Source organism: Coenobita brevimanus, chromosome 108 (assembly GCF_032717465.1).
Source record: "Coenobita brevimanus isolate Jiangsu-jjx chromosome 108, ASM3271746v2, whole genome shotgun sequence".
Classification (NCBI taxonomy): Eukaryota; Metazoa; Arthropoda; class Malacostraca; order Decapoda; family Coenobitidae; genus Coenobita; species Coenobita brevimanus.
The window spans coordinates 10,781,804-10,806,540 of record NC_137061.1 but is presented as its reverse complement, the minus strand read 5'-3'; the positions used below and the strand labels follow the sequence as shown (position 1 = coordinate 10,806,540).

Sequence of the window (24,737 nt, the reverse complement as noted above, 5' to 3'; positions counted from 1 at the left end):
ACTCCATTATATCTCACGAACGGTTTGAGCTATCAACATGAATCCTTCAGGGTATCAAGATTTGGCCGCAATCTTGTACTTGACCAACAGCATATACTGGTGGGCGATTAGCATTCGGCTCCCGAATGCTTTTCTTTCATGAGTATTATAATCATCATAGTTATGGCTGTAGTGGATGTTGAACTTCTGAGGAATGTGTCTGGAGAGCACAGAGTGGACGAAATAGGAAATAATCTGATCGTGAATGTTATGGAGTAAAGAAGTATATTAAAGATAAGGTAAAGGAAGAGTGTGTCTTGATAGCATGGTTATATGGAGAGAATGGCTGTAAATAGGATGGTGAGGAGGGTGTACGTGAGTTTGGAGGTGAAGAGAGGCATGCTAGGCCAAGAAAGTGGATGGATATGATAAATAATTGTGTAAGATAGAGCTGTGTGGAGTTTGAGGAAGTATGGAATTTGGAAGAGATAGAATTGGTTAGATGTGGTATGTATAGAGTTGATGATGAGGGAGGCTTGGCATCCGCTTTTTTCTTTTTCTTTCTTTCTTTTTTTTTTTTACTTGAAAGTCGACGAACTTACTCCATTTAGCCGGCATATGTAAAGTGTAGGCTACCTGATGAGGAAACTAGCAATGTATATCTATCTATCTATCTATCTATTTATCTATCTATATCTATCTATCTATCTATATCTATCTATCTATCTATCTATATCTATCTATCTATCTATCTATCTATCTATATCTATATCTATCTATCTATCTATCTATCTATCTATATATATCACCGAGTGCGGTAACACTCCGTAAATAAGGAAGAGTGACGTCCTCTCTTATAGGGTATACTAGCATTCGCGCGAAAACGGTCGTACAGATTAGTTCTAAGCTTATGAACTAAAAGACCTTCGCTATTTAAGTGCAAAACTACTCGCAAAGTCTTGCTAACCTTCGTATGTGTCGCAAAATCGGACCGCAAAAATATCGATTTTGTTCTTTCCTTCTTTCTTTCTCTCATCAGCCATACCTCCAGACGAAAAAGGCGTACACTTGCGTATTATACACCGAAACGCTGCTTGTCAAGTGTAGATGTTTCTTTTCATGTTTAGAAGAGCATTCAGGCTACGGTTCGCGAGTTACGGCCTGAAAACCACATCGCTGTCACCCGTAGGTAGGCCATTTTGCGCAATATTGGTTAGCTACAGCTCGTGTACAGTTAAAGAACGTACCAAAACACTTCTTTTCACCGGAAGGCACCCTCGTTTTAGTCGTTCAGTATGCTATACATGTAACAATCCATATCTAACGCTTGCTTTATGCATAATTATACTTCCATAAAAAGATCATAAACTAGAAAACAAACATTTTCTTCTAAAATGATTGTTAAGAAGTAGGAATGGCAAAAGTGCACAGATAAGAGATGAAACAAGCACAGAAACAAGAGAGCATTCAGGATGGGAGGAGATTTGGGGACCTGTACCCATTACTACATTCCACCAGCTACAAGTCTGTGACTACAGTGTTGAATGTAGTAATGGGTATATGTTTCCAAATCTCCTCCCATCCTGAATGCTCTCTTGTTTCTGTGCTATTTTTCATCTCTTATCTATGCACTTTTGCCATTCCTGCTTCTTAACAATCATTATAGAAGAAAATGTTTGTTTTCTAGTATATATAGGTTGATGGTTAGGTTTGTGAGGTGACTCTGAGGTCGGATTTGCAAATAGCTTACAATTAGTTCCAAGTAATAACTATGATTAACATGGGGAAAAAAAGGTGAGAACAAAATCTTCCGGAGGTTCTCGGTCTTAAAAAAAAAAAAAAAAAAAAAAAAAGCTAACGAGACTTGTTGTCTGTCCGTGACCCAGCCCTCTCACCACACACAGGCAACGCGGTGGTGCACTCCTCCTGATTACCGCCTCCTTAGCTGAAAAAAAAAAAAAAAAAAATCGGTAGTGCTGCCTTCTTCTTCCTTAGCCTGTATCATTCTTTTTCTGTGCCTGCCCTCCTCTCTTCCTATTTCTCCCATCTTTCCTGTCATTTCTTATTGCTTTTCCTTCCTTTACAGGTGCCTTTACATTGAGTGACATGCCAAATGGTTTCCTGTAAGCCAAGAAACCACTTACAACGCTGGGTGCTAACCATATAACCAAACCATACGTGCTCCCTACGTGTCAACAAATGGGTTGGTGGAGGGTTAGTGCCCCTCCCCGTAAAACAAATAACTCAAAATAAAATGGCCACCCCTTGCGGGATTGTGGCGTCTGGCAGTAGATAGTAAATAGATAGCATTGAGATAGCCAGAAAAGTAAGAAGTGTCGTCTTTGAAAAGGAGTAAATGGAAGGTTTCTAACTCCTTCTCTTGAGAAGAATTAAGCGGTTACTTGTATGTTTAAGGACTGACGCTTTCAGTACAAGATGCCCCGCCTGTAAAATATCCCTTCAGTCCGATGACGCATTTTATTTTAATCAAACCATCATCATACAGTTTTATTCAGCTGCATGTCTCTTGTACTAAAGGGGTTACTGAAGCTATATCTGTTCCCTTTGATGTGTTATATTTAACAAACAGCTACAGGATAGCCTTGTAAGACTCCAACATGGAAATTTTGTCTTAAAATATAGTAATGTTCAGTATATCTTTCACTGTTCACTGTTCGGCTTTAGTAAGTGGACAGCGTCACTACATGTGTGTCGGAACAATCGAGGTTTGAATCCTAGGAGATTCCATAAAACTTTTCCTTGAAAAAAAAGGAAAGAAAAATGCTCGTACGTTCATGACATATTTACACATATCCGTGCTACAGTCAATCGATTCAGCTGAGCCAGTGGGGAACATCTCCTCGTGAAGAAGTTAGACAGTCCCAATTAACCCTTTCATTACCACGATGACATTTTTTACTGCGTCTCAAGACGATCAGTTGGCTATAATTTACAGAATCATGTGCTCTCTCAGCTGGAATATTGTTCACCATTGTGGAGTGGATGTGGAGAGGTTGCACTAAAGCAACTGGACAAAATTCAGAACAAATCTATAAGAAGTATTAATACCCTTGCGGTTACAAATGAACTACGTCCCCTACAAGTAAGAGGGAATGTTGCTTCCCTTGAATTATATTACAAATACTTTTACTGCAAATGTTCAGTCGAAATTGCATACATTGTGCTACCTCTCCACGCCTTTCCCGGCACTAGACTGGCATCTGGTAGCACTCATGACTGGATTATCACACTGCCATATTGTAAAACTTCTGTCTGTCAGAATTCTTTTATTTCTCGAAATGCTTCTCTTTGGAATTTACATTCTTAGAATAGTTCTCACCAAATTTCAGCCTAGAGCAGTCGAACTCCAATTGTTACAGATTTGTTATGAATGTAGGACACCCGTAATCTGGTGTATAGATTTTTAAAACTTCAGTTTGTGTTCTCTCCTCTGTTCATCTCCTGTTAAAAAAAAAAAAAAAAAAGTTTAACTTGTTCCAGAACACTTTGAAGTAAACATTCACTGCACTCAAACACCAATTATCTTACAGCACAAATTTTCTAATGGTCCCTATCCACCCATACTATAGTTTAGTTTATTCTCCCCCTCCCCCTCCCTCCTTTTTTTTTCTTCCACGTCCATTTCCTTACCCCTTCCCCTTGACGATTTCATAAAGCGACGCAGGTCACAAGGTCTACGAACATTCATGTTTATGCCATTTTTGCTACTGGCAATCGATTTTATTATTATCTTGGGGGAGTCTCCTAGCTGCAAAGGCGTTAGAAACAGTGCCCATTATTGAAGACAGTGGCTTGTTTGCACCTAGTTAGCGTCAAGCTTAGAAAAGGGTGTTTGCTGAAGGGTTGGCCTGTAAGAAGTAGGTGTGTCTTCTTTTGTATATAATTTTTTTATTGGTTACTGTTGTGTGTGTGTGTGTGTGTGTGTGTGTGTGTGTGTGTGTGTGTGTGTGTGTGTGTGTGTGTGTGTGTGTGTGTGTGTGTGTGTGTGTGCTTATTACTTTTAATTAACTACCGCTGCCTTACACAATGCAAACTTGGTGGAATATTGGCTTCGTTTCGCAATCTTTCGCACAGCATATCCAGCTTACAACTGGAAGGCCTTAAGTTCGATTCTTGGGCCGGTCAGACAGTTGAGATCAGTTTGCTTCTCCTTTCCTCATTAGGGTGGAGTCAAAGGTTTTTCGTCTCATCAGCTCTCCTTCTCTTACTGGCTCCCTTCAACCTCTATCTTTTCGCAGCACTGTTGCATCTTTATCTCTTTTCTATCGCTGCTTCAATGGTCACTGCTCCTCTGAACTGTCTGCTTGCATCCCTCCACCTCTACGACGGGCGCCTAGCACCCGTATAGCAACAAACTCTCATCCCTTTTCTGTCCAGCTTTCTAATGCAAGAGTTAACCGTTACTCCCAGTCCTTCATTTATGCAACAGGTCAACTCTGGAACTGTTTCCCTCTGTCTGTATTTCCTGCTTCCTATGATCTGCAGTCTTTCAAATGCAGTGTGTTCAGGCATCTCGAAATGAACGGTTCTTGAATTTGGCTCTCTTTTGTATCGTTTTTTTTTTTCTTTCTTGGAAGGAACGGTTTGCTGGCCCCTGGCCTTTGGTTCCTTCTTTCTTGCATTAAAAAAAAAAAATAAGAAGCACTACTGGGAACAGGGGTGTAATGTTGACGGTGGAGGGTGTTATTCCTGGGGAAGACTGAACAATATTTGGAGAGAGAGAGAGAGAGACAGACAGACAGACAGACAGGCAGACAGAGACAGAGACACAGACAGACAGACAAACAGAAAACACGACATATAATACAGAAGGCAGAAAAACAGACAGAAGGCAGACGGACAAAATAGAGGGCAGACAGAATACAGACAAAGACACCTACAAAATACGGAAGTCAGACAGAAGACAGACAGACATGGACAACCGGAGAGCCACTTACCTCCTCCGCCACCCTGCTAGCCTTGAGAGAGACCAGCAGAAACACTCCACACGTCTGCAGTATCACCAGGGTCTGCCACACCGCCTCCTGTCGCTGGTACTCCGCCTCCACGCCAAGACGGTACGCCACCAGGTACAGTTCCAGGCACAGGGTTACCAGCTGTACCGTACACATGGGATATAGAGTTTGGATAATACTCGATTCACACACACACACACACACACACACACACACACACACACACACATTCGGGTCAAATAGTATAGTTATTTTCGATCCACACATCAGGGAGAAATAGTTCGGTTATACTCGATCAAAAGTACAGCTGGGGAAATGATATCGTTACATTTTTTAATCGAACAGTTATGAAATTTTTACACGATATTCTGAAAAGTTTGTTGAGCTTCGGGTACCACCCCACTGTGTTTCAAAAGTCATTGCCTACAGTCTCGTTTTTTTTTTTTTTTTTTTTTTTATCGTTATGGAGTGGATTAGCGTTTGTGTCTGCAGCTGTACAGTAGCTCCCAAAAGTATCTTTAAAGTGTGGTGCGAATAATGGCAGAATGAACAGAATGAAACATTATTCCCGGACACTTGTCGTCTCGGTGCGGTTGTACGCATGGTTAGGTATCGTGGGTGGTACTGCTAATAAACACATCAACGCCACTATGTGACTGCAAACATCCATCGACTTGTAAATGGTAACAGTTCAGCGATATTTATACCTCTGTGTTAAAGAATATAACCCATTACACACATTATACTGTGATAAATGTATCTTGGGAAACATAGTAACTGCGACGGGCAGAGTTGCCATGTTCGAATACTGACTGCGATGAGCTGAGTTGTCATGTTCGAATATAAGTGAAGGAATGAATTCTCCGAGCTAGGGGACTTTGATGCATGGTCGTGGAGTGATCAGACGTGTTTCTCTGGCTCTCCTCTAGCTGCAGGGTTGCCCACCGGCCTTAGCTTTTTCTTTTTTCGCCACTAGGGCGTTTTTCAATAAAGTTAGGTTAGCTAGAACTAATTTTCCTCCCTGGCCTTAGTAGATATAGTAGGTGTCTATATCTAATTTCTGAGATTGCCTTTGCTTACTCACCTCTGGAGTGTACCCCCCACTGATCGCTCTGGGGTGTGAGATACACACGGGCGCGTCCTCCCGAGAGTGGTTTGGGAGGGTAATGTCAGCCTAGGTGGGTCTTCCCCAGGTACTTTGCCCCTTGGTCGTTTTTCTCTTTCTTCCCACTTCCCCTTCACGGGGGAAGTGGTAGCTATGATGGACCCCCCTACTGCCTCCCCCCCCCTTCAGGGGGGGAGGTAGTTTTGACGACACCACTACCGTGACTGACCGGCCCCAGACTGACGGACGCCAGACTCGTTCCCCGCTTGACATCCCTGTAAATAACGCGACCTTCGTAACGCTTCATGCTCTAGGTTCTACTCCCCTGTCCAGACTCAATCCCTTCATTGTCAAGAAGGTGATTGACCACTGTGCGGGAGAGGTGGAACAAGTAAAAAAACTTGGAAATGGGGACCTCTTAGTAAAGACATTCAACTCAGCTCAGGTTAAAGACTTGCTAAAGCTGCGTAAGTTTCACTGTCATGATATCGAGGCCAAGATCCCAACATCCATGAATTCCTGCAAGGGTGTTATCACTTGCAGGGATCTCATGGTGATGAGTGAGGAAGAAATCATACAGGAACTTGCTCAGCAGGATGTAATTGATGCCAGATTCATCACTCGTTATCAGGATGGCGTTAGGACGAAGACAGCCACTGTTATCCTCACTTTTGGCAAAGTTTTGCTACCTACAAATGTCAAAGTAGGATATGAAATTGTAAATGTAAGACCGTACATCCCGAATCCCCTTCGTTGTTGAAAATGTCAGCTCTATGGACACCATGAAAAGGCTTGTCGGGCTTCCAACATCGTGTGTGGCAAGTGTGCGGCTGTAGGTCACTCTGCTGACAACTGTACATCCGAGACTGAGTGCTGTTTTCACTGTAAAGATGCTCACTCCACTTCCTCTAGGGCTTGTCCCAAGTGGAAGGAGGAGAAAGAGGTCTGCACAGTGAAAGCGACTCAGGGCATATCCTTTTACGATGCTAGGAAGAAGGTGAAGGAGTTGCATGCAACTCCCAAGCCTAATGTCTCCTATGCATCGGCGGTTGTGTCCCGTCCCGTGATGTGCACCGTTGAGACACAGACTGACCTTGTCTTTCTCCCTCCTGCCACTCACAGTATATCTCCAGCTCGACCTCCTGTCCGTTCCAGCTCTCTCACTGACATCCCTAAGGCATCAACTTATTCTCAGTCTGCTGCTGCCTCTCCATCAGTACGGCCTAAAACGAAGCCTGACAAGTCTAGTAAAAGTAACATGACCACCCTCACGAAACAGTCACGTCCTCATGTCCTTCCGGTTCCTACTCCAGCGAGGGAGAGAAAGGTTAGCTCTTCCTCAGGGGAGGCTGGGAACCTAGTTATTGATGACAATATGGAGGTTTCCATTAACAAGCACCGGGATAGGTCCCCCGGTAGTCGCTCGCCTGCCAGCGGGCGACAGAAAAAGACAAAGCACACTGGCCCCCAACGAAAATCTTAAACCGTCGCTTTCACTGTATTACAGTGGAATTGTAGAGGTATTGGGAATAAGTTACAAGATATAGCAATCTTGCTGTCAATACACAGGCCAGACGTTGTTTGTTTACAGGAGACGCGCCTGGAGGATCATCCTGATCCTCCACAGTTCAAACACTACCACTCGTATAGAAGATATGAAGGTCACGGAGTTGCCATATACACACACAAATCACACCCACAAACGGAAGTGATTCTAAATTCTACTCTGGAAGCTGTCGCGTGCAGAGTAAAATTTAATAACACGTATCTGTCTATTTGCTCTCTGTACTGTCCTCCACATGGCCCCATTGATAGTGATGCTTTAAATTCACTAGTTGAACATCTCCCTGGGAATAAGTTAGTGTTGGGCGATTTTAACGCCCATCACTATCAATGGGGTAGCTTGAGGATCGATGGTCATGGGGAGCAAGTAGCCGACCTAATACTACAGTCCAACCTCTGTCTTCTGAACGATGGTAGAGCGACTCGTGTAGATGATCGTACTGGTAACTTTTCGGCCATTGACTTATCTTTGGCCTCCCCTGGTATACATCAAGATCTCTCATGGGACCCTTACGACGACTCCTTGGGAAGTGATCATTTACCCATCTGTCTTTCTTATACACGCAACATCATTTCGGACCCTCCACCTCCAAAATTTAACTATAAGAAAGCAGATTGGGGATCCTTCTCAAGGATCGCCAATTTAGATATATCTGGGGAGACCATAGATGTTAAGGTCGAAAATATAACTACTTCCATATTACACGCAGCTGAGGCTGCTATTCCCAAGACTTCTACAGTTCATGCGAAGCATAGAGCACATTGGTGGACGCCGGATTGCCGACAAGCATTAAGAAAACGCAATAGGAGATACAGGATTTTTGATAGTCAGCCCACTGAGAAAAATTTTATTGCATACAAACAGGCACGGGCTGAGGCAAGGAGAATAATAAGAAGGGCCAAACGTGACTCCTGGCGGTCCTTTGTGTTCACGGTGACTTGTACGACACCATTACGTAAAGTCTGGTCCACCATAAGAATATTAAATAATAAAGGCCCATATTTCCCCATTACCACCTTGCAAATAAATAATAACATCTATGACGAGCCCGTGGACGTTGCTAACATCCTCGCCAGGAGTTTTTCTCATGTAAGTAGCTCAGCCAATTATGACCTGCGTTTCCAACATCATAAACGCACGGCTGAGCTACAGATATTAGACTTTGCCACAGAAGACGTAAACTCCCCGTACAACCAAGAGTTTACGCTAGATGAACTGCTCCTTGCCCTTAAATCCTGTAAAGACACCAGCCCTGGACCAGACACCATCACGTACGGTATGATCCAGCATCTTAATCAGGACAACCTGATTAAGATGTTAGCATTGTACAATGAGATTTGGGCGTCTCGAACGTTCCCAAACTCATGGCACTTTGCACACGTCATACCGATACCCAAAGAGGCTGGTCGTCTTATGAATCCCACTTCATTTCGTCCTATTGTGTTGACTTCTTGTCTATGTAAGGTCATGGAACGAATGGTTAACAATAGGCTTCTTTTTGTTTTAGAGTCGAAGAATTTGTTAAATGATCAACAATGTGGCTTCCGTAAATACAGAAGTTCACTAGATCATTTAATGAATTTGGAGCATTGTATTGCAGAGGCATTTGCCAATAAAGAATTCATGATAGGGGTGTTCCTGGACATCCATAAAGCCTATGACATGACCTGGCGACACGGTGTACTAATGAAGCTCTATGCTTATGGTTTAAGAGGAAATTTGCCTGTTTTTATTTCAAATTTCTTAAGGGACAGAACTTTCTCTGTCAAATTGCCCCGTAACATAACATCGGATATATTTATCCAGGAAAACGGGGTGCCACAGGGAAGTGTGCTTAGTCCTACTTTATTTAGTATTATGATCAATGATATTCTGTCATCAGCTCCCATCCCGAGGAATCTTAAATACTCACTCTACGCTGACGATTGTGCAATATGGCACTCTTCCCGTAATGCACAATTTTCGGCTGGGCGGATTCAAGCAGCCCTTGACTCCGTCCACCAATGGGCCTTGCAGTGGGGATTTAAGTTTTCCGTACGTAAGTGTGCCGCTATAGTTTTCACTAATCGTAAAGTACCTAATTTGTGCTTAACTTTGGATAATCAGGCGGTACCTTTTCAAAATTCTGTAAAATTTTTAGGAATACATTTTGATCGTAGAATGAATTTTAAACTTCACGTTAATACTTTGCTTGCTCGTTGTGATAAACCTTTAAATGTCCTCAAGTACCTAGCGGGTACTACCTGGGGTGCCGACAGAAAATCTTTATTAATGGTGTATAAGTCCCTTATTCGATCGAAGCTAGACTATGGCGCACAGGTGTATGGCTCGGCATCCGATGCCACTCTGAAAGGATTGGATGTGTTGCAGAATAAATGTTTGCGAATGTGTCTTGGAGCTGTCCGGTGTACCTGTGTAGCTCGTATGGAAGTGGAGGCGAATGTGCCTCCCCTCCGAATTCGCCGTGACCACCTGGCCTTGTCCTATGGTGTAAGGACATTTAGGAAATGTAATATCGACAATGTGGCCTGTACCCCCCTGCGTCAATACCACCACCTTCTGCGGGGGGTGCGTCGGCCACTTGCCGCTTGCCTCCACTTATTGACTCAGGAGCTTGATGTGGACCCCAGTGATTGTGACAAGTTGGTGCTTAAAAATATAGCGCCTTGGGAGCCACCCGGCTTTACAGTCGATGTCACATGGCTCCTAGCACCAAAGGCCAAGGCGCCGGAGGCGGAGGTCCACCACTTGTTTCGTAAGATCATTGTTCGTCACTTGGGGTCCCATCAATTGTACACCGACGGCTCCAAGTCGAGTGAATGTGTGGGTGCAAGTGTGTGGTCGACTGAATGTGCCCTCAGGTATCGGTTGCCGACTCATACATCTGTGTTTACTTCAGAACTTTTTGCTATTGACAAAGCCATAGACTAAGCTCTCAATTCTAGACATGACTCATTTGTCATATTTTCAGATTCAAAATCAGCCCTTCAGGCAATTGCATCTTGTACTACGGACTCTCACGAGATCCAGGGCCGCATCGTTAATAAGTTGCATTCATGCAACAAGTCATTCACGCTGATCTGGGTGCCTGGTCATTGTCGTATCTACGGCAATGAGCAGGCTGACTTACTTGCAAAGTCGGCTGTAGAGCTCGAGGAGACTTGGGACGTTCCTCGTGATCTGCGGTCGAGTCTCTCTCTCGGAAAGAAATCAATAAATCTTCTGTGGCAAGGTCAGTGGACCAGACTAAATATTCCAACTTGTAAGCCGTACCTAGGCGACTGGGACACTGCCAACCGTCCCAGTCGCCTAGAAGAAAAAGTGTTGGCACGGTTACGGCTCAATGCCACCGTTTTAACCCACATAAAACCATATATGGAAAGACGCTTCCCACCGCACTGTGACATCTGTGATGCGGTGTTATCTATCAGTCATATCATCCTGCGCTGTCGGCGATTTATTCGTGAACGTGCTTCACTTATTAATTACTGCGGCGCAGCAGACGTCCCCTTCACCCTTTCCACCATCCTGGGTGATGGGGACATTGTTATGACTGATAAATTGATGGCTTTCTTGAGAGAGACCGGACTGATCAGAGTGATGTGACTTTTTTACTGTGTGGTTATGGTTTTTATCAACGGTAAATATGTATATATTGTAATATTAATTAGGGTTGACAGTTGACATATTTTAAATAGTTCCTCCTCCCACTGATCTATTTCTAATATAGATGTCCCCTACATTAAGCCAAGTTCCTCGCCTGACAGTCACCAGCTGATGAGTGCAAGTGTGCAATATAGGAAGGTATTGGGCACTTGCAGTCGATGGTGGTCTGCTGGGCGAGGTTCTTCACTTTTTGTACAAATTATGTAAATACATTATATTATCTTGCTTAAGTTATTCTAATTAGGGCCGACAGCTGACGTATATGGAAATGTTCCTGACTCGTCTGGTTCCCTTTCATATATTGATGTCCCCTATATTAGGTTGTGCCTTGACTGACAGTCACCAGGTGATGAGTGCAGGTATGTCATGTAGAAAGGCATTACATATCTGCAGTCGATGGTGATCTCTTGGTCGAGGCTTTTTTACCATTAGTGTAGGTCTAGTTATTTGTCTCTTAGGATTTAGTATAGGTTAGTGATTTGTCTGTTAGGTGGTTAGTTTTAGGGTATTTAGATTAGGTATTTTTGATTATAAGTCATATAAGGTTAAAAATATTAAAAAATAAATAAAAATAATAAAAATAAAACTACAAAAAATAATAAAATAAAAATTATTATATATATATGTACGTGTGCATGAAAGTGTGTATGTTCATATGCATGGATGTGTGTATGTATGTATGTATATATATATGTTCGTATATATATGTGTATATATGTCAATATATATACATATATATATATTGCCTTAATGACCAGGGGCTCCGGCCCCAATGGTCGATAGGAAAAAAAAAAAAAAAAAAAAAAAAATCCGAGCTAGGCCTATATTAGACCATATAGCCCTGATAGGGTGATGAGAGCGCTAACTTTCGGCTGAGTAGCTACTCGGGTGGGGCACGAACTCTACCTCACGGTCTTGAGCTACGCACGCCACCATTGAGTCACCCAGCCCCCCTGGGTATATAAGTGAAACTCGGATTATTAAATAGCACACACACACCACAAAGCCAGCCAGGAGACAGGACGTGTGTGCTGGGCAATCCCCAGGTCCTGTCCTCCCCACTTACTGTTATTTAACCAGCTCATACCCCACTGACCGGGCTACTGTATGGCCCGGCCTGCACTACAGGTGCAGGGAATCTAAAAAAAAAAAAAAAAGAAAAAAAAATATTAAACAGCATTCCCAGTCCAGCTCTCGCCCAAGGCAGACGTCTCGATGCCTGAAGTTCTAGCTCCTGTTTCCACTGCTCACGCCTACGACCCGTTGAGGGGGACATCTCGTAGTAGTTCGAAGCCGCCGGGAGCCAGTAAGATCGTGGGTGCGGTGGTTTGGTTCAATGTGAAGTCTGGGTACGGGTTCATCAAGCGCCGGGACACCGGTGATGATGTTTTCGTACACAGACTCGGGATCATTGCACCAAATCCCCGACACTTTCGGCGTTCTCTTGGCGAGGGTGAGACAGTGGAGTTTCGTCTCCGTCAGTCTCCTAAGGGTCCTGAGGCTAGTGATGTCACTGGGCCCGGGGGTGCTGCTGTGCAAGGCTCTGCCCATGCACGGCGGCGCCCTATGGCCCAGAGACGTCGGCCTCGCGGTCCTGGGTGTTCTGGGGAGACGAATCTCCTTGTTTCGATGTGTGTCGCCACAGCACAGGCTTTTAGTGGGGGTGACAAGGCTGTTTTGCGCGTTCTCCTCCCTCAGATTGTCGAGGAGAACGGGCTACCGAGCCTTGCCATCCCTCGGAGCTTTGCCGGCGATCTACATTTCGTCCTTCGTCAGTGAGCGTCGTCTCCGGCGGTCGCAGTCGCAGCCACGGCCACGTCCACCTCGGCCTCGCACTACACAGCGGAAAAGGCTGCGATTGGATGGCCCCATCAACAGGGCGACTGGCTTGACTGACCCTCCGATCACCGACCCGGATCCGACCACGGCTATGGAATTAGACACAATCACCGTTTCTGCTGAGGTACACCCCTTGCCTACCGCAGCTGCAGGAGACAGGGCTGCCTCACCTGATCCAGCCGATTCCTTGGATCATCAGGGCCCTTCCTCCCAGGACTCTCCATCTGCTGCTGAGGGTGTGGCCCTCACGCCTGCTGCTGTGCCCGTGGCCTCACTCTCTACACCTGTGGCTGTCCCTGATCACTCTCCTCTTCGCCCTGAGCTCGTTGCGGTCTTGCCTCCCCATCTTGCTGAGACAGCTGCTGTCGATCCTGCAGCTGCTCGTGAGTTCCTAGAGGCTGAGCTCGAGCGTGGCTTGGTTGAAGCCATAGAGAAGATGAGGGAGAGCAATGATCTAGGCTGTCCATCTAGCCTACGAGACTCAGGGGATTTGCCGATTTATGAAGATCTCGATCGGGACTCAGAATATACCGACATCGAAGATTCTGATGAGTTGCCTTGAGTTATACCATCCTGCTCCAGTTGTCGCAGCTCGTGATTGCCCTCTGCCTCCTTTACGCTCGTTTGGCCCCGTTTTTTTTTTTTTTTTTCTACTTTGTGCTTTTTTGGTTCTGCTTCTCCCTGACGGGCTCTCAGTTTGCCCGTTCCCCACCATGCTGTGGGGAGAATATCCAAACAACAACAACATTATTAAACAGCATGAGAAAAATACCCATCACAATTCTTTCGTTATCACAACTACAAATAGATTAACAATGCAGAGGTTAATAATAGCATATAGGGTCTGCATGTCGGACAATTTTAACCACACATTATTTATACATACTGCCCGAATGTGGCAATATCTCGGTGTCGGAAGGTATTGAGGTGTGGTGTTTCGTTACGTGAATGGCACAGCTTCATAGTAGGTGTCGCGTCGATTGAACAGAGGCCTGGATGCAGGCGGTGGATACAGTGGTTATTAAATGAATAAAAGGAGCCCCCCAGAGTGTGTTTACCCCTACCTTGTATTTATTTTACATATAATGTCCAATATAAGAATGAATCTCGCATGTCACCTCCACAATACGGCTGGTGTATCAGTGACAAATTGGTTTATACGCTGCTCTGGGGATTAGTTTCAGATTAGTTAATTTACTGTCTTTACATTTCGTTTACCTCTATTTGTCTCTCTAATATTTTTGTGCCGTTCACATTACACTGGGTGTCATATGTCTCCCAGTCATAATCACAGATATTGTATAAACACTTTCTCAAAATATATCATTTCTGGGAAAGCTTGTATACTATTTATCTAGAGTGCTGATAACCTTGTGCTGGCACTCGTGAAAGCATTACAGATGAACCACAGAAAGAGTAAGCGTGCCTATGTTAAAACGAACTAGTTGTCACAATAATAACATCATAATATCTACATATGACAAAGTGATTAGTATTACGTCAGTTAGAAAACGGTATATACAATCCCAGGGCATATGCAGGTGTATGGCAACTACTCCCCAGCATGCAGCTCTACCAATTTTGTTGCCGCTTCACGCAACACGTGTCAGATACATCGTCCATTGTGTCAGAATGTATAGAACTTTTTTTAAAAGATACTTTTGGGAGCTACTGTACATGGAAGGATTGTTAGGTCTTGCTAACTGAATCGTATTTCATTTCTACCTTGTCGGAACATACAGTAATGTGAGGTTGCTAATTTGCCTGAGATCAAGTGTGTCAGATTTCTTTTCTTTTTTACCCTCGATGGAAGCCTTGTTAGTGCCTGATAAGATCTTGCAATAATATCCTGTAATCAGACTCACAGCAATGCCCTGTACCTGGTGTCAGAACATGATATATAACTTCTATACTGAAACCTGGCTTGTGTGGCAAAGAAGCACTGAAACCTGATTTGTGTGATATTCAAACAATAAAACTTGACTTACAGGGCATGACGGCACCTATGTAATTAGTGATCTGTGTGACGCAGCAGCATTGCTCCTGACTTCTGTGACACAGAAGCAAAGTTGTGACATATGCGGTGTTAACACATTAAACTCGAACCTCTGTGGCATACAACAGAAGTATTTTTTCATAATTTCTAACCTGTGTGGCATAGAAGCAAGACTGTGGCCTGTGTGGCTTAGGGACATTAAAATTCATGTTCTTGGTGACACTGGATGTTTCATAACACTTTTTCCTTAGCTATTTACTGACCATGTTTCGCCTTAATATTCTCTTGTGCCTTATTTTTTTTTTTCTTTCATCTTTTTCATATCGATGCAGTTTGAATCAATGGCATACAATAAATCACTGAGGCGTCATATGCAAAATAAATCGCTAAGGAAATGGTGTCACAATATCTCCAGAGCCACTCATAGGACCTTAAATTCTGACCTGTGTGCCATAGAAGCACTGTAGGGTGGCAGAGAAGAGTCGTTCACAGTCTCTGACCATGAGCACCACACGATAATGACTGTTTACCAGTTGCCCCAGCTCCACCACACCACCACCACCACCACCACTGTCACCACCACCACCATCACCCAGGCTCCTCATCCACACAGCTGAGGTACCATAAGGGGTGACTTGATAGGTATATGGGGTGGCGAATAGATATAGAGGCAGGTGGATGGACGGTGAGAGAGAGAGAGAGGGAGAGAGAGAGAATGGGGTTACTGACCACATAGTATAAAATTGATACGGCATATAAAAGAGTACATCATATATGGCCTACATAAAATATTTTTTGTTATTCTACTAAACTCAGTGAATTTTAAAAAGTCAGACATAAGACTGATACTGTTTAAAAACCTGTTTGAGGTGGCAAGCATATGAATGTAATGTTGGCATCGTTGTCTATCTATCTATCTATTTATCTATTTATCGTGTTACGGAACAGAGAGAGATAATGAACACTTCAAGTGAGAATACTAAAATCACTACTGTCCCGTAAAATTCCAGGTTCAAAACAAAAGACTTAGGTAAAATTACTATCTATCTATAGCCCGACGCCCTAATCCCGCAAAGGGTGGCCGCAGACAAAACGCCTCCAAGTCACTCTGTCACCCACCATTTGACTCCCCTCCCCCCAACTCACCCCCCCCTCCCTCATATACCTCTCAACTCCATCCCTCCACCTCATCCTCGGTCTACCCCTCCCTCTCCCTCCCTCCACCTCACCTACATACACCCTCTTAGTCAGTCTTTCATTCTCCATCCTCTCCACATGTCCAAACCACCTCAGTGTATTTCTCCTAATCTTCTCAACCACATCCACATCTACCCCACAACGTTCCTTCACTTCTTCATTCGTCAACCTGTCCCTCCACGTCACTCCACATGCTCCTCTCAAGTAACTCATTTCCACTGCTCTCACTCTTGACTTGTTCCCCTCTTGCAAGGTCCACGCCTCGCTTCCATTCGTCAGGGTAGGGATCACAATACCATCATGCAGTGACTTCTTAACTTCCATACTCACCTCCCTATTTCTCATCACTGCTTTCAGTGTACCAACAACCTTTCTTCCCTGCTGTACCCTTTCACGCACTTCATCCCCCAAAGTTCCATCCTTACTCATCACACTACCCAAGTACTTGAATGCACTCACACTCTCCATATCCTCACCATCCAACCTCACTGCACACTCTGTGACTTCATTCCTCTCAAACACCATAACTTTACTTTTGTTTACATTAACATTCATCTTCCTCCTCCTACACACTGTCCCAAATTCATTCACCAAACCTTGCAACTCCCATTCATCTTCACTCAACAATACTGTATCATCAGCAAACAGTAACACCGGAAGCTTCCAAATCTCACCCTCATTCATTAGGGCCACCCCCACATCCACTGCCCTACCTTGCACCTCCTTTACAATCCCATCCATATATATATTAAACAGCCATGGAGACATCACACACCCCTGTTTCAGTCCCACATTGAGATCAAAGAACTCACTCAGCTCACCATCCACTCGCACCGTAGCCCTAGCTCCCTCGTACATACTCTTCACAGCACTGAACAATTTCCCCTCCACTCCATATATTCTTAATACCTTCCACATACCTTGCCTATCTATTCTGTCATAAGCTTTCTCCAAGTCCATGAAGGCAGCATACACTTTCCTTCCCTTCTCTAGATACTTCTCCACTAAACATCTTAGAACAAATATCTGATCTACACACCCTTTTCCCTTCCTAAATCCCCCTTGTTCTTCTCCAACTAGCTCCTCTGTCATATGCCTAACCCTATCAATGAGTATTCTACCATATAGTTTACCAGTCACACTAAGAAGGCAAATACCCCTATGGTTACCACATACTTCTCTCTCCCCTTTTCCTTTGTATAAAGGAACAATTATACCTGATTTCCAGTCCTCTGGAACCCTTCCCTCTTCCCAAGCCAATCTACACAACTTCCATATCCACTCCACAACAATCTCACCCCCATACCTAAGCATTTCACCACACACTCCATCAATTCCTGGGGCCTTTCCCAGCTTAATCTTCTTCATCACTTCCACTACTTCCGACCTACTGATCTCTTCCTCCCTCCTCTCATCTCTTCTTCTCCCAGCCATTCCCCAACCACTTATACTCACACTGCTCTCACTCTCTACATTCAACAAATCCTCAAAGTGCTCCTTCCATCTCCTCAATTTCTCTCTCTTCTCCACCAACAATCTATTATTCCTATCTTTCACTCCCCTACTATTTCCCCTTTCACACTGCCTTACTTTCTTTACCTCCTTCCAAAACAATTTCTTACTCTCCCTCCATTTCACACTCAGATTCCTCCCAAACTCTTCATCCACTTTCTTCTTACTCTCCTTCACCAGTCTCTTAACCTCCCTTCTCCTGCTCACATATACCTCTCTCTTCTCTCTCTCATCTTATCCCCTACCTCTACTCGCCAACCATTCACCATATGCCTTCTTCTTTTGTTCCACAGCTCGTTTCACCTCATCATTCCACCATGCTGTCCCTTGCACACCCTTGCATCTCCTCCTCACTCCACAAACCGCCTCACACGCTGCGCTTATCTCTTCCGTGAATATCTTACATACGTCTTCCACTCCTTCCATCTGCTCTAGCTCATACCTTCCCAATCTTTCTTCCACTATGCTCTTATACTCTGTCCTTTTCTCACTATCTTGCAATTTCTCCACTCTTCTCACAGGAGCTGCTTCCTCCTGTCTTCCCCTTCGTCTCCTCAACCACTTTCTTTGCAGCTCTACCTTGGCCATCACTAAGTGATGGTCCGAGACTCCATTCCCCCACCCTCTCCACACCCTTGCATCCAACACTTGTCTTCTCATTCGCTCATCCACACACACGTAGTCTATCATTGCCTTTCGTTCAACAAGTTCACCAACCATCCTCCTCATTACTCTCCATGTATACTGATGGATCATCTTATGACGGAAGTAGGTGTTGGCTATTGCCAACCCCTTACCAGCACAAGTTAAAGTTTAATGCTCAAAATAACAACTAAACATTCAGGACTCATAAGGATAATGTAATGGCAAAAACAGGTTAAATATATGGTTAACTGCAATAGCCTCTATTAACACGAATTTAGCAAGAACAAATTTATCTAAGTCAGCCCTGATAAAATGAGAAAACCGGATAATGCTCAGTTAAAGTAAGATATAATATTATCACAGATACAAAACACTACACACACACCACAAACTCAGCCAGGAGACAGGGCGTGTGTGCTGGGCATTCCCCAGGCCCTGTCTTCCCCCTTACTCCACTGAAGCCAACCACCACCAACCGGGCTACAGCAAGGCCCGGTCTCCTCTAATGAGGAGAGAATCAAAACAACAACAACAACAACAAAACACTACTCACACTGGCTAACTTTAAAAACCCTACATGAATCACAAAAACCTTACCAGGTCCGCGAACCAACGCCTCGGGCTATACAGTACAAGAAAAATGGTAATAACACTTATACTCAAATTATACAGCAGCTAGATGATTGGAGACTTACTGAGCACTCACAAAAATACACTATACAGGGGAGGACAGAGATGTGAACAAAATGAGGAGTAGATCTAAGTGGCCATTAATGCAGAGACTGAGCTCATTATATAGGGGCCGGCAGAGCTTGATACAACTTGTAAGAAGGACACGCAAATGAAGCCATAGGGGACAAAGAGTTGACAGTCCTGCTCTGAACAACAGAAAGAACGACTTACTCTACTATAAGGGGGAGAAGGGGGGAGTGAGGTAGAACACGCAAGCCTGGTCACTATGGAAGCCACGAGGCGAATCGTGATCAAACATGCAGCATACTGTACAGCTCCGGACAGATGAAACGGCTACACCCCATCCACCAGCGACTTGGTTTGGGTCTCAGTGGTTCTGGTAACAGTTGCAGGTGGAGGAAGGGGGGATGTGGGAGGGTGAGGAGGGGAGAAATGTGGGCGGAGTTATATAGGGGGTAGTGTGGGAGGGTGAAGAAGCAGCACAGTCTGGCTGGTGGGGGGGGGAGACGAATGGTTGGGTAGCGGAGACCAGAGTCTGCTGGAGGGTAAGACAGGTGAGTGTGATGAGATGAAAAGAAATTACAAAAAATTAATTATTATAATATCTGCTGCATATATTGCATTTTATCTACTAAATAAAAACACTGTCTATTATTCAACACCGTATTTGGGTATCCTACTCATTATTATTATCCTTTGGATATTAGGCAATAAATAAAGATATTGGACGGTCTTTCGGACCCGAACCAACTTTTCATAACTTTTTTCTTCAGCTATTTCCGTATTCCTATTATCCCTCGTGCTTAAAGTCCCCCTTTTTATCACTTTCTCCTACGCCCTACATTTTTTTTTAGGCATAAGGCAGTTTAACTTTCTCTTTAAATAACCATATTTGTCAACAAATATTCCTTTTATTAATCTATTTAATTACCTGTTTTCTTTCAATATGCATTTGTCTAATAATGGGTGTTACACCTTAATTGGCGCCGCTATTTGACGTTGTGAATAAATTTGGTCTAAATTTACGCATATATTGCAGTCTCTCTCAAGTAGGCTGGCAACCTCACACATCCTCCCCCCTGCTTTCTCCTTCTCTCGCTACCCGTTCCCTCCTTTCCTTTTGTAGTACTGTTTATCTATTCTTTCTCATATTTTTAACCTCATTCCTTCTTACAAACTTTTAGTGCCATAGGAATTTCTCCCTTATCACCTACAGTCCTACTACATGAAAGTGGAAAAAACTGCCATCGGGAAAAGAATAACTGGAAATTTATGGCGAAGGTTACGATATTAGTTATTTAGAATGAAAGTGTTAGCAGATACGGATTCTTGACGTGATTATCACAGCCACAGCATTTCGCCTTCATAAAACAGAAGGACTATAGGTTTCATGCATTACCTCCTTACGTCCAGAATTACTGTGCAGAACGCCATGTATAACACATTAAGGACCACAAGGACAGTACTGGTAGTCATCGTGATTCTCATGAATCTCTCCATAGGCTATTGAAAACAGTGCTTTATGCTCAACTTCAGAATTATGTTCTCATCATGGCAATGATAGGCAAAGATAATAAAAACAATATATACAACCAAATTATCATTTATTATACAACAAAGCTCAAACTGCCTCCGTGCTAACTGAAAAAAATTAAATACCTGATCATATATATATATATATATATATATATATATATATATATATATATATATATATATATATATATATATATATATATATATATATATATATATATATATATATATATATATATATATATATAATCATACAGGCTCAACACTTATCAAATTTAACATCGAGTAACCCTATATGCCCAAAGTAATTTCCTCTGCATGGACTGACGTTGTAACGAAACTGGTTGTCCCCCTGCAGTAATTATTAATATATTTTTATGGTCATGTATGACTGAATAGTTTAGTTTATACAAGCGAAAACCTCAGAAATAATACTCACCGAGTATTATTCCTTCTCCAGCAGTTGCGCCTTCAGTGACACACTTCCAAAAATCCTCTGGTTTGTCAACATAACGTTTGCTAGGGTCCTGTGATGCAACCCTGCTTCGTGCAATACTCTTCTCATAGTCTTTTCGCTGATATCATGGTCTGTGCATCGGTTTCTGTGGCGTGTAGTGCAACATGGTGGTTTCCGTGTGGTAGGTTGCCATGCTAGTTAGTGTCCTCTGCTTTACCCAACACAATAAATTTTAGATCAAACAGTGTTGTTCATGGTTATTAATATATATATATATATATATATATATATATATATATATATATATATATATATATATATATATATATATATATATATATATATATATATATATATATATAGGATCATGTGTTTAAAATCTTCAGGTTACATGTGATTGTGTGAGCTGGTTACACCCTTGAGACTGCAGCACGGAGGCAGTTTGAGCTTTGTTGTATAATAAATGATAATTTGGTTGTATATATTGTTTTTATTATCTTTGCCTATCATTGCCATGATGAGAACATAATTCTGAAGTTGAGCATAAAGCACTGTTTTCAATAGCCTATGGAGAGATTCATGAGAATCACGATGACTACCAGTACTGTCCTTGTGGTCCTTAATGTGTTATACATGGCGTTCTGCACAGTAATTCTGGACGTAAGGAGGTAATGCATGAAACCTATAGTCCTTCTGTTTTATGAAGGCGAAATGCTGTGGCTGTGATAATCACGTCAAGAATGCTTATCTGCCAACACTTTCATTCTAAATAACTAATATCGTAACCTTCGCCATAAATTTCCAGTTATTCTTTTCCCGATGGCAGTTTTTTTCCACTTTCATGTAGTAGGACTGTAGGTGATAAGGGAGAAATTCCTATGGCACTAAAAGTTTGTAAGAAGGAATAAGGTTAAAAATATGAGAAAGAATAGATAAACAGTACTACAAAAGGAAAGGAGGGAACGGGTAGCGAGAGAAGGAGAAAGCAGGGGGGAGGATGTGTGAGGTTGCCAGCCTACTTGAGAGAGACTGCAATATATGCGTAAATTTAGACAAAATTTATTCACAACGTCAAATAGCGGCGCCAATTAAGGTGTAACACCCATTATTAGACAAATGCATATTGAAAGAAAACAGGTAATTAAATAGATTAATGAAAGGAATATTTGTTGACAAATATGATTATTTAAAGAGAAAGTTAAACTGCCTTATGCCTAAAAAAAAATGTAGGGCGTAGGAGAAAGTGATAAAAAGGGGGACTTTAAGCACGAGGGATAATAGGAATACGGAAATAGCTGAAGAAAAAAGCTATGAAAAAATTGGTTCGGGTCCGAAAGACCGTCCAATACCTTTATTTATTGCCTAATATCCAAAGGATAATAATAATGAGTAGGATACCCAAATACGGTGGTGAATAATAGACAGTGTTTTTATTTAGTAGATAAAATGCAATATATGCAGCAGATATTATAATAATTCATTTTTTGTAATTTCTTTTCATCTCATCACACTCACCTGTCTTACCCTCCAGCAGACTCTCGTCTCCGCTACCCAACCATTCGTCTCCCCCTCCCACCAGCCAAACTGTGCTGCTTCTTCACCCTCCCACACTACCCCCTATATAACTCCGCCCACATTTCTCCCCTCCTCACCCTCCCACATCCCCCCTCCCTCCACCTGCAACTGTTACCAGAACCACTGAGACCCAAACCAAGTCGCTGGTGGATGGGGTGTAGCCGTTTCATCTGTCCGGAGCTGTACGTTAGAATTATACAAAGGATGATGAAATCATAGGCTATGTAACACCTCCCCACAAAGAAAAAGAAATTTACAAAGGAAATTTCTTATTACTCTAAAACAATCTGTCTAAAGTCTAGATAAGCAATCTGCAATAACATTTTCTTTCCCCTTGACATGTTGTATGTCTAATGAATACTCCTGAAGAAGTAGACTCCATCTTGTCAATCTCTGATTTTTATCTTTAAACTTACTAAGGAATTTCAGTGGGTTATGATCGGTATAAATGACTATGGGGTTAAAACCAGAACACAAATAAAATGAAAAAATCTGTAAACCCAAAATAAAGGCCAAAAGCTCTTTCTCAATAGTGGAGTAGTTCTTTTGAGGTGGAGTGAACTTCTTACTGTAATAAGATACAGGGTGTTCAATACCCTGATCATCCTCTTGCAGCAAAACAGCCCCAGCTCCTGTATCACTTGCATCAACAGCCATCTTAAAAGGCTTAGCAAAATTTGGAGTAGCAAGCACTGGCTGACTTAATAGGATAGCTTTAAGGTTACTGAAAGAGGATTCACAGTTATCGGTCCAGACAAATTTAACTCCCTTTTTCAGTAGGTCTGTAAGTGGTGATACAGGAATTGAAAAGTTAAGAACAAATCTACTGTAATAACCTACCATTCCCAAAAATCTTTGTAGCTCTTTCCTACTTTTAGGTCTGGGAAGATCACTTATAACCTGAACCTTAGCTCCTGGTGGTGCAACATGTCCATCACCAATTACGTACCCAAGGTACTGAATTTTAGCTTGACCAAACTCACACTTTGATAAATTAACTACAAGATTAGCCTGAACCAAACGCTCAAGAAATTTACTGACATGGCATAGGTGATCTTTCCAGTTGTCACTGAAGATTAATACATCATCAATATAAACAACACACCCTGCCAAACCCTCTGTTACAACATTCATGAGCTTCTGAAAAGTGGCTGGTGCATTCTTCATACCATATGGCATTACAGAACATGCAAAAGTCTTTCCTAGTGTTACAAAACATGAGATCTCCCTAGCACGTTCAGTCATAGGTACTTGCCAGTATCCCTTTAACAAATCAAACTTACTTATGTACTTAGCCTTTCCGATCTTGTCTATGCTATCTTCCACGCGAGGGAGAGGGTAAGTGTCTGTTTTGGTTATCTGATTAGCACGTCTGTAGTGGATGCAAAGCCGCTGTGACCCACCTGGCTCAGGGACTAGAGTGACAGGAGAACTCCACTCGATCTGACAGGCCTCAATCATCTTGTGGTCCAACAGGTAGCCAAGCTCCTTCTGGATGAGAGGAACTTTCACTGGGTTCACACGGTAAGGAGGCAGTTTAATTGGCTTTGCGTCTCCAACATCGACATCATGCATCAACACAGTGGTTCTTCCTGGAGTGGCACGGAACACTTGCGGGTACTCCTGCAGTAATGCCAAAAACTCCTGCCTTTCCTCGGGAGCTAGATGAGAAAGCTTAGTCTGGAGATCATTCATGATATCAGGATTCTTCCCCAAACTATCACTCAGGCTCATACTGCATGGGAGAGCTTCACTTGCAGACTCGGGTGGAACAGCTACAGTGCGGACTGGGTTATTTTCGTCCCGCCTGTGATATAACTTTAGCATGTTGATGTGACAAAGTTGCTTGTTCTTTCTATGATCTGGTGTGGCGATGACATAGTTGACATCACTGAGTTTCTTCTCCAGGAAATAAGGACCACTAAACTTGGCTTGAAGAAGTTGCCCATGCACTAGTAGCAGAATCAAATCTGATCTCCTGGCTGAAAGTGGCGTAA

The 24,737-nt window shown here is 42.9% G+C and overlaps 1 protein-coding gene across 1 annotated transcript in view; it reads right to left on the bottom strand.

Annotated features, from left to right (window-relative positions):
- LOC145417002 (uncharacterized) overlaps positions 1-24,737 on the bottom strand; it is a 58,499-nt gene that overhangs the window by 15,742 nt on the left and 18,020 nt on the right. The window contains exons 3-4 of the mRNA XM_080285851.1: positions 15,569-15,738; positions 4,938-5,096 (exon numbers count right to left, since the gene is read on the bottom strand). Of these exons, the coding sequence (XP_080141977.1) occupies positions 4,938-5,096; positions 15,569-15,738 (329 nt within the window). The remainder of the gene's footprint in view (positions 1-4,937; positions 5,097-15,568; positions 15,739-24,737) is intronic.